Genomic DNA, 10,296 nt, shown 5'->3' with positions numbered 1-10,296 from the left:
CCGCAGTCACGGAGATCTGGCTCCTGATTGGCTGGAGTTTGCTTCAGTATATATATATATATATATATATATATATATTTATATTTCCTTTGTCTGATAAATACACCACTATCAGGTTGATAGTTCTGTCCATTGAATTTTTCTCGTCTTGTGGATCAGTTTTCACACCTCTGGTACCTCCTCCCTGCACAGTGCACCTGAGAATTAACAGGACTCACTGATTTTCAATGAATAGCTTTATTTAGAAATGTTTCAGTCAGTCTGGTAGTGATAAATTAATCCGACCTCTCCAGCACAGAACTCTCCTTCCTCTAACATCCGTTAGAGCGTTGTAGGGTTCGGATAGATGTAGGTAGCAAGTGTCCCGTGGCTACTTCAGTATACAATAGTGACGAGTATGTCTATATACCTCCACCCTTCTCTACAGGATCTGTAACGAAGCTGCGTGTCACAGGCCTTTTATGGGGGTAGAGAGGAAGCACTATGGGACTGAACGGATGCCTCTGGGTTTCCATCAGCAGACAGACCTGCTCCGATCACAGATTCCTGATACGCCTGCAGCGCTAGCTCTATATACCCAGGCTTCTGGGCCTCCGTTTGCACAAAGATCTGCAACGAAGAAGTGCAGAGTTATAGAAAGATAAGACAACAGCCCCAAACAGATAAAGGGGATGATAATCTGAAAGGACTCGCTTGTATGCACATTTAAACCTTCAACAGTAATACAGGACAGTACCCTCTCACAAATGGGAGACGGGGAGAATATTGCTGGGGTGAATGCTATGGTAATCCGTGATAAACAGCAAGAGATCGCCACAAGTAATGCAAAGTGGTTCAAAACTTAAAATCAAATTCTTTTAATAAAAAATCTTAAACTGAATGATCTTTTCTACCCAAACAAGCCACACAATGCAACTAGCACAGCAAGCTCAGGCGACTACTGCGCTGCTTTTGTTTTGACGTAGTTGCAGGCTTGAAATGTTTTAGCCAAAAAATTGACCCAAAGTTAGAAGAAAAAATAGTAATGTACTAAATAATTTGTCATATTGGATGTGCATTGGGCCGCACGTAGTCTCTTTCCCAGTGGCACGCTACTTGATATGTGTTTTATTCCTCCAGTGCACCTTCCTTTAGGCTGCGTCCATAGATGGACCAGCCGCGCTGAGGCGTGCGGACGCTCCGCGCTGAGCTCCTGCATCCTCAATGAGGATGCCTTGAGAGGGGGCTCACGCGAACGTCCGCAGGCGTGCTGAGGAGTTGGAGGTTTCAGCCGAGCGCCAAGCTGTTTTCCAGCGCGCTGTCGGTTGAAAACCTCCAATCACAGCACAGCGGCGTCAACGTCACGGCGCCGTGACATTGACGTCAGTGCGTCGCGGGCGATTGGCCCAGCGAAGTCACTGCCCCGCCTCCAACCACCTCCCCCCGGCTCCCGCTGGCTCGCCTGCAAGTGCGTGCAATCGCGCTGACTGAAGCAGGGGAGCCTCAGCGTTAGCGCGCCTCCGCTCTCCCCACCCCTCTATGGCCCGGGCCTTATTCATCATTAAGGCCGAGCGGGCACCAAACCGTCTTTTGTCACAAGTGCAGAGTTAGCAGAAAATAAGCATGTCCAGGGTCGCAGACACGAAGGTGAGCGCTAGCTCTTGGGCACAGAGTTCATTGTGCCAGTACGCATGAGAATGCAGAGCAGATTTAAAGAAAAATAAACAATATATGAAATGTAAATCGGGAACATAGGCGTTGCAACGGGAAACAAAAAACTTCCTTTTAAAGTAAAATTCATATTTTGAGGCTTAACAAAAATAAATTAAAAATGGCCGCTTTGTCAAGTACTTAACAGCTGTGCAATCGCTTCGCTGGGACCGGCGGGTGAGTTTTCCATTTGCGCCTATCCATGCATTATTTCAACCAGAAGGTGTATTGTGGTAAGGACTTTCACTTAAAATACTATTGCACCGGTGTTAAATTGCATCTTTAACACCTTCACTGCTGAAAGGGGACGCGTCACTTGGGTTAAACAGCTCATACAATGGGAATGAACATATATTTGAATCCCCGCCTTCTCACCTTTACCAGCTCCACCCCGTCCACTCCCTGTGACTCTCCCGCAGACACGGTGTCCGGGTGCAGCATGTGATACAGTCTGATTAAACTCACTGCATGGTCCAGCCTGAGACACAACACATGGATATGGCTTCAAAAAACAGAATAACGTGTCTGTGGTAGAAATCTGAGATTAGGCGTCTCTAAGGGGTTCCCCAACAATCTGTAATGGCGGATCCCATGCCGTATGGTGGGTTCCTGAGCCCGTGTGGGGACTGCGCACTTAGTAAGGCCCCAAACTGCACCTCAGGGTGGTATACCTGTCAATTACAGTGGGAGCTTCCAAAGTCGATGCCAACACTGCTCTGCATCCACAACAGCAAGGCATTGTGGGGTGACACTTTGGAAGTCCTGTAGTGAGTGACAGCTACACCACCAAGCTGTGTGCACACAATGAGGTGCAGTTTGGGGCTTTATTAAGCAGGTGATCCCCCCTTCCCATGAGCGGAGGTCACGATACTGCCTGGGATCGGCCACACAGTTTTGTTAGCAATAGTCTGAGGAGTCGGCAAGAACATTAATTAGGGTTTTGGGGAGCAAATATTTTCTAGCATGGGGTGCACAGTGTAAAAAAAAAAAGGTTGAGAACCACTGGTGTAGATTAATAAGATCACTCTGGTATATTAGTGCGTCCCACGCGGAAAGTGAAGTGAAACTGCATCCAGGGTGTGTGGGAGACGCCCTCCTATCACATATTACATATGCACACCTCCACCTTCTCAAACTCAGGGGCTGTTAATTAAAAAGAAACCAGACTAAAATGTGTTTCACATTAAAACGTGCGTGGAAATGAAATCTGTTCTGCAAGACATCACTGTCACACCGAGCATTTATATTCCTGTACGGGACTGGGTCAGAACCGGTCACTCACAGGTCCCTCTGGATCATGTCTATAAGAAGTCCGTCTATCTTGCGCCGCGTGGTCAGGTGCCACACCATCCCCCCAAAGAGACGCGTGGAGCGCAGCAGGTCGTACTTCCCGTGCTGCTCGATGTGCTCGTACGTCTGGTGGTGCACCTGCAAAACCAGAGGCCCCAGGCACAATCAGGAGGTGCAAAGGAGTCTGGGAAAGCAGCAGTAACGGCATCAACAACGCACTGCACTTATTCTAGCTCTGCCGGACATTTGTGTATTTTAATTCAAGTCTACGGGTCGGTATATAATGACCCTCTAAATGGGCTCATGGCAATAAAAGGGTTAAAGAAGACAATGCTATTTTCAAAATATTGTTCTTTTGTTGTTGCAAATAGCACTTTATTTGAGCGATTAAAAGGCTTGTGATCTGGATTGTATTTGGAGCGAAAGGAAGGGACTGAGGTTTACCGTTTGTTTCAATGTTTATTTGACGTGATTTATACCTAAAATTAAGCAGAGAAACATTGAGCTCGGGGGAATTTTCCCATCTCGAGAAAACCTTTGTGGTCAGGGAGGTTAGCGACATGTTGGGGGGGAGGAAGGGGGCGAGGGAGACCAGTTAGTGGGACGCTGGGGAGGGTGGAAGTAGACGAAGGTTAGAGGGACGCTGGGGGGGGGGATTGAGGGAGACGGTGGTTAGCGGAACACTGGGGGGAGGAAGAATGGAGGGAGGCGGAGGAGAGCGTGATGCTGGGGAGGGGGGGAGACGGATGGAGACGGAAGTTAGCGGGATGCTGGGGTGGATGGAGAGAGGAGACGGAAGTTAGCGGGACGCTGTGGTGGATGGAGGGGACAGAGTTTAGCGGGACGCTGGGGTGGATGGAGGGGACAGAGATTAGCGGGACGCTGGGGTGGATGGAGAGAGACAGAGGTTAGCGGGACGCTGGGGTGGATGGAGAGAGACAGAGGTTAGCGGGACGCTGGGGTGGATGGAGAAAGACAGAGGTTAGTGGGACGCTGGGGGAAGGATGGAGAAATTCGGAGGTTAGCGGGACACTGGGGGAAGGATGGAGAGAAGAGGAGGTTAGCAGGACGCTGGGGGAAAGATGGAGAGAGGAGGTGGTTAGCAGGACTCTAGGGGAAGGATGGAGAGAGGAGGTGGTTAGCAGGACTCTGGGGGAAGGATGGAGAGAGGAGGTGGTTAGCAGGACGCTGGGGGTAGGATGGAGGGAGACGGAGGTGAGCGAGATGCTGTAGGGATGGGAGGAGACAGGTTAGCAGGACACTGGGGGGGGGGGGAGGGCAGGGGGAGCGAGACGGAGGTGAGCGAGATCCTGGGGGGATGGAAGGAGCCAGGTTAACAGGACACTGTGGATGGGGGGATGGAGGGAGACACAGGGGGGGAAATGGAGGGAAACGAAGGTGAGTGGTACACTAGGGGGTGGTGGAGGGAGACGGAAGTTAGCAGCATGCTGGGTGGGAGTAGACGGAGGTTAGCAGGACGCCGAGTGGGGGGGGATTAAGGTAGACGGATGTTAGTGGGACGCTGGAGGGAGACGGAGGTGAGCGGGACGAGATGGAGGTGAGCGGTATGCTGGGGGTGTTAAGGGAGACGGATGTGAGCGGGACACTGGGGGGGGGAAACAAAGATGTGCAGGGGATAACTGGGATACACAACGCTTACTCGGATGTATTCGGCAGAGTCCGGTTCAAACTGGGTCAGGCAACGGGTCAGAAATTCCTCATGACGATCCTGCTGAAACATGATCTGCGGGGAGAAAGTGCTGAGTATCACCGTAAAATCCTCAAGGGCGGAGCACAACGTTTGTTACCAACTGAACAGAGTTGCTGTGCAAACCGGATCTCAAAACCAGCCCAAGAATATAACTTCCCCCTCTGCAGGAATCCTCAGCACTGCGTTGGTAATTTGTGACAGAGGCTGCAGTGCGCAGAGATTCCTTGCTATAGAATTAGCCAGTTACCTGCATGTTCTCCTCTCTGAAGACGAGCGGGGGGGCGAGTTTGCGGCCTTCGCGGGGGAAGTACACCTGGATCATCCGGTCCCTCTCCTCCCAGGATGCTTTCCGCAGAGTGCCGCTCGGTTCTCTGACAACTATGAACCGTTCCTGGACCAAGAGGAGACAGCAAACTGAACAGCCAGATCCGGTACTGGCGGGGTTAATCCGATCCACCGGCCAGAGCGACTTAACCCTTTACAGCTAGAGGGATAGCACACTGTCACTCGTACAATGTGGATCATTTTGCAGTGGGGTATATATTGCCATGGTGGGAGAGATTGTTCCCGGTCACTCACGCGGTGCGGGGTGCTGTAGGTTATGTCAGTGAAGACGTATTTCGCGGTCTCGATGCCGCCGATGATCTCATCCACGGCCAGAACATCGTCTATGGGCTCCCGCTCACTCAGCACTGGTGGCAACTGCAGGTACTTCTTAGCTGCCTCAGCTGCGATCTGCACAGACTGAACAAGGAGAGCGCCAGAGGATTAGGGGATTATGTACGACCTGCGCGGCGGCACTGCAACCTCTGTGCGGCAGAAACTCCTTCCCCCAATGTTTCATGTGTTATACGACACTGTGCAGCATATTATATCCCCGACGTGCTATGCAGAGCAACTGGTGCTATGTAAACAGAAACTCAATAAGCAAAGCGAAACGTATCTAACGGGGAGCAGAGCAGCGGGGCGCAGAGCAATGTGTATCTGTAGCTCCATTCTGGTGCCCGTGGCAGTGTCGGGGTAGGGGAGCAGCATGTGAAGCTGTGGGGTGCCAGTGGCAGTGACGGAGTTAGGGCAGGGGTGCAGCGGGGTGCTGGGTGAAGCTGTGGGGTGTAGGGAAATGTGTATCTGTAGTTCCATTCTGGTGCCCGTGGCAGTGTCAGGGTAGGGGAGCAGCATGTGAAGCTGTGGGGTGCCAGTGGCAGTGACGGAGTTAGGGCAGGGGTGCAGCGGTGTGCTGGGTGAAGCTGTGGGGTGCAGGGAAATGTGTATCTGTAGTTCCATTCTGGTGCCCGCGGTAGTGCCGGGGTTAGGGCAGGGATAAGCAGTTGTAAGACGTCCCTCGTACCTCCTCATACTGCCTGTCTGTCAGCAGTCTGTACTTGGGCGGCTGCAGCTCATGCTTCACGGGACGGAATATTTTCTCCAGATTCAGACCGGTAATCCTCACCAGCAAACTCTGCACGTCTGGGTCGGTGAATGCAGGAGTCCTGTGCGCCGCCGGGGTATGGGGAGCTGGGGGGAGGACAGCCGGCATCACATAATACAGAGAATCACACAGGGAAGGGGCTGCGTGCACTCAGTAGGGTTATGGAAAGGTTCAGAGCCAAGGTCACTGCCTTTAAAGTGCACCTAAAATGAGATTGCAAGTTCTATGGGGAGGGTAACTAATACGTTGTATAAACAGTGCAGGATATGTGCGTGTGTGTGCGTACCATGTTAGCCGAGCTTAATAACCAAAAACGAATAGACGATACCATTCTGTGGCTAACGAAATGCTTTTATTTGCGCGCGCTTTCGAGATACACTGATCTCTTCTGCCGGAGGTTTTACAATGGATAAAGCAAGAAAGGTTTATACTTAAACACAGTGCATCCTGGAATGTATCTGTGACTGAAGCCTATCCCTACCCCCTGTGCAGTATGCGATTTATGACTTAAGGTGTTAGATGGTCCCTGAATGTTAGTGATGTAAGAGTATGTGTGTGTATGTGTATAAATATAAATGTATAAAGCTACACAGTGTATATAGCGCTTTACAAAAGGTGTGTATGGAGTGGGAGTGTATACCAATGGTGTGGGTAGGTGTAGAAATGTAAGAGGGTGTTGCATATATAACATGATGCACAGAATTTGGTAAAGATTAATACAGGGCAGTAGGGGGAGGGGAGCAGCTCCCCTGCAGGGCTTACAATCTATCCAGTGTCATATGATTAGCACGCATAAGATTGTCAGCTCTTCAGAAGAGGGACAATAACGGACTCGATCTACAGGCTAGTGGTTATGAGGGCTTCAGAAGCCCCCCGCTCCACCACTTGGTACTTATCCTATATACCATATCTCGCGTCTCCATAGATAATGGAATATATATATATATATATGTATATATATATATATATTGTATGTCTTTATTTATATAGCGCCATAAATGTACATAGCGCTTCACAGTAGTAATACATGTTGTAATCATATAAATAACAAATAATATATATATATATATATATAAATATATATAACAGGTCATGGGAATAAGTGCTTCAGACATAAAAGTAACATTAAGGAAGAGGAGTCCCTGCTCCGAGGAGCTTACAATCTAATTGGTAGGTAGGGGAACATATAGAGACAGTAGGCGGGAGTTCTGGTAAGTGCGTCTGCAGGGGGCCACGCTTTATGTATCATGTGTCCAGGATAATCCAGTGCTATGCATATGCTTCTTTAAGCAAATGTGTCTTAAGGTGGGTCTTAAAGGTGGATAGAGAGGGTGCTAGTCAGGTATTGAGGGGAAGGGCATTCTAGAGGTGCGGGGCAGAACGTGAGAAAGGTTTAAGGCGGGAGACAGCTTTAGATACAAAGGGGGTAAAAAGAAGACATCCTTGAAAAGAACGCAAGAGTCTGGATAGTGCATAGCGTAAAATAAGGGCTGAGATGTAAGGAGGGGCAGAAGAGTGTAAAGCTTTAAAAGTGAGAAGAATGGAGTATGAGATGCGGGATTTGATCGGAAGCCAGGAGAGGGATTTCAGGAGGGGAGATGCGGAGACAGATTTAGGAAAGAGTACAGTGATTCTGGCAGCAGCGTTTAGGATAGATTGTAGGGGAGACAGGTGAGAGGCAGGAAGGCCGGACAGCAGGAGGTTGCAATAATCGAGACGGGAGAGAATGAGGGCCTGAGTCAGAGTTTTAGCAGTCGAGTAACAGAGGAAAGGGCGTATCTTTGTGATATTGCGGAGGAAAAAGCGACAAGTTTTAGAAACGTTTTGAATGTGGGAGGAGAATGTGAGAGAGGAGTCGAGTGTGACCCCTAGGCAGCGTGCTTGTGCTACTGGGTGAATGATCGTATTTCCAACAGTAATGTGGAAGGAGGTAGTAGGGCCAGGTTTGGGAGGAAGTATAAGGAGCTCTGTTTTTGACATGTTACGTTTCAGTCGGCGGAGGGCCATCCAGGATGATATTCCAGAGAGGCATTCAGAAACTTTGGTCTGTATAGCAGGTGTAAGGTAAGGGGTTGAAAGGTAAATTTGTGTGTCGTCAGCATAGAGGTGATATTTAAACCCAAAAGATGTGATTAGGTCACCTAGAGAGAGTGTGTAATGAGAATATATATATATATATATATATATATATATATATATATATAGAAACCCTGTCTTCCCATAAGAAAAGGCACAAAAGCAGCAACACTCAGATAAAGCAAAAAGACATGTATTAGCAGTTACAAAACAGCACACTATAAACCCAACGTTTCGGTCCTAGGCAGGACCTTCCTCAGGGGGGACCCCTGAGGAAGGTCCTGCCTAGGACCGAAACGTTGGGTTTATAGTGTGCTGTTTTGTAACTGCTAATACATGTCTTTTTGCTTTATCTGAGTGTTGCTGCTTTTGTGCCTTTTCTTATGGGAAGACAGGGTTTCTATATTGATTTCTATGGAGCATGCACCTTGACTTTACATTTGTTGCTTGGAGTGCTGGCTGCTGCTTTTTTTTGTTATATATATATATATAGCAGAAAATAGCCGTGTTAGTCCAGTTGCAATAGTGCAGAATAAATGAGTTCTTCATTATTAGGTGATACCTTTTTTATTGGACTAACAATTTATGTCATAGGACAGTCCTATGACATAAATTGTTAGTCCAATAAAAAAGGTATCACCTAATACTGAAGAACTCATTTATTCTGCACTATATATATATATATGTAATGGAAATATTACCGTAAGCTCATTTGCATGTCTTAGACAGGTCTGAAACCCCGCCTTTCACCATTATCACCCAGTGCTTCCACTGCAGCAAGGGATTCTGGGAAATGACATGCAAATGAGCATACAGTAATATTTCCATTTGCTATATGCTTTACTATGGAGGGTTTTTGTCACAGGCACTGCACCCAACGTTTCGGTCAGCTAAACGTGACCTTCCTCAGGGATCCCTGAGGAAGGTCACGTTTAGCTGACCGAAACGTTGGATGCTGTGCCTGTTTTATTCAACATCAATACAGTTGTTTCTACTACTTGGCTGTGTGCTGTCTCTCCTTTCCGGATCCACCATCTGGTAATATATGCTTTCTATGTGCATATTGGACAAGCATCAGTTTATTTTTTGTTTCCACTGTGCCTTCTGCTCTTGTTCGTTTATATATATATATATAGTCACTACCTAGGACGTGTCAGCTCCCGGTGACCTTGCGAAGGTCACGTTCCCCATCTGTCCATCTGACAATTAGACTGTCAGCCCTTCATGGCAGGAACAGGATGAGTGCTATATAAATTAATATTGGATTGTATCCCAAGTTCCCACCCTGTACTGTAATAGGGTTATAATTCTTGCTCCCGTAATATTGTATATCATAATTAAGATTGATGAATTAGAGACGTTCATTAGCAGCCTCACGTGATTATTAATTAGATATTTTCTCATATTATTGTGAGATACAAGGTCATCACGTGACTTCCCGGCCCAGCGATCCAACTCGCGTCCACGTAGGTGCATGAGCTCACCCGCGGCACACAGCGCTCTCCTCCGAGTCACCGTCCCCGGTCGGAGCCGCCGCAACAGCCATCCAGTGCGCGAAGCCATGTCTGTAACCGTAAACTTCCGCTTCCGGTTCTGTGCCGCAAAGCACGGTGGGAAATGTAGTCCGCAGCCGATCTCTGTGCGGGAATGGGGAGAGCCCGCTGGGAGGGGAAAGAAGTGAGGTAAAAATATATCATTCTTATAATAATAATGCAAAGTCAAAGGATTAGACATAAAATAACAAGCAGAATTAAATACAGAGTAAATTAATACATTTTTAAATGAAGTGAATCAATCTGAGACAAAGACTAATGAAGTAGTAGATAAATGTCAAATAAATATAAATTAAATAAATATAACGTTAAAAAACTACACATTTAATGCAAATAAAATAAATACATTTGATATGAAATCAATCAAATTAAAACTGAAAAAATGGAGCAAACACAATAGATAAAATATAACAAATTATAGAAATTAAATGCAAATAAATTAATACGTTTTATTATAAATAATGAAAGCGTTAAACACGGTCAGTGTTCTATCAATAAGAAAAATTACGTTCGGATATGCTCATGTCTCTTGGTTACTTTAGTATTTT

The 10,296-nt window shown here is 47.4% G+C and overlaps 1 protein-coding gene across 1 annotated transcript; it reads right to left on the bottom strand.

Moving 5' to 3' along the window:
* Positions 1-218: 218 nt before the first annotated feature.
* MRPS22 (mitochondrial ribosomal protein S22) lies at positions 219-9,785 on the bottom strand. The gene is made up of 8 exons (XM_075570159.1): positions 9,680-9,785; positions 6,039-6,205; positions 5,270-5,434; positions 4,938-5,081; positions 4,640-4,723; positions 2,972-3,117; positions 2,065-2,167; positions 219-609 (listed from the first exon to the last, which is right to left on the bottom strand). Exons 1-8 carry the CDS (start codon positions 9,756-9,758, stop codon positions 460-462), a joined length of 1,038 nt encoding a protein of 345 aa, XP_075426274.1. The 5' UTR covers positions 9,759-9,785; the 3' UTR covers positions 219-459.
* Between the last annotated feature and the right edge of the window lie 511 nt (positions 9,786-10,296).

This window comes from Ascaphus truei, chromosome 14 (genome assembly GCF_040206685.1).
Source record: "Ascaphus truei isolate aAscTru1 chromosome 14, aAscTru1.hap1, whole genome shotgun sequence".
Taxonomy (NCBI): Eukaryota; Metazoa; Chordata; class Amphibia; order Anura; family Ascaphidae; genus Ascaphus; species Ascaphus truei.
The sequence above is the reverse complement of the archived record's forward strand: the minus strand, read 5'-3'. Positions and strand labels throughout refer to the sequence as shown.

Bases quoted from the DNA above. Each gene is read 5' to 3' on its own strand.
- MRPS22 (XM_075570159.1), bottom strand. From the start codon at position 9,758: ATGGCTTCGCGCACTGGATGGCTGTTGCGGCGGCTCCGACCGGGGACG. The intron at 5,435-6,038 runs GTACGAGGGACG...CTCCTTGTTCAG, and splicing joins CAGACAGGCAGTATGAGGAG to TCTGTGCAGATCGCAGCTGA. The intron at 3,118-4,639 runs GTAAGCGTTGTG...CTGGTTTTGCAG, and splicing joins ACTCTGCCGAATACATCCGA to GTGCACCACCAGACGTACGA.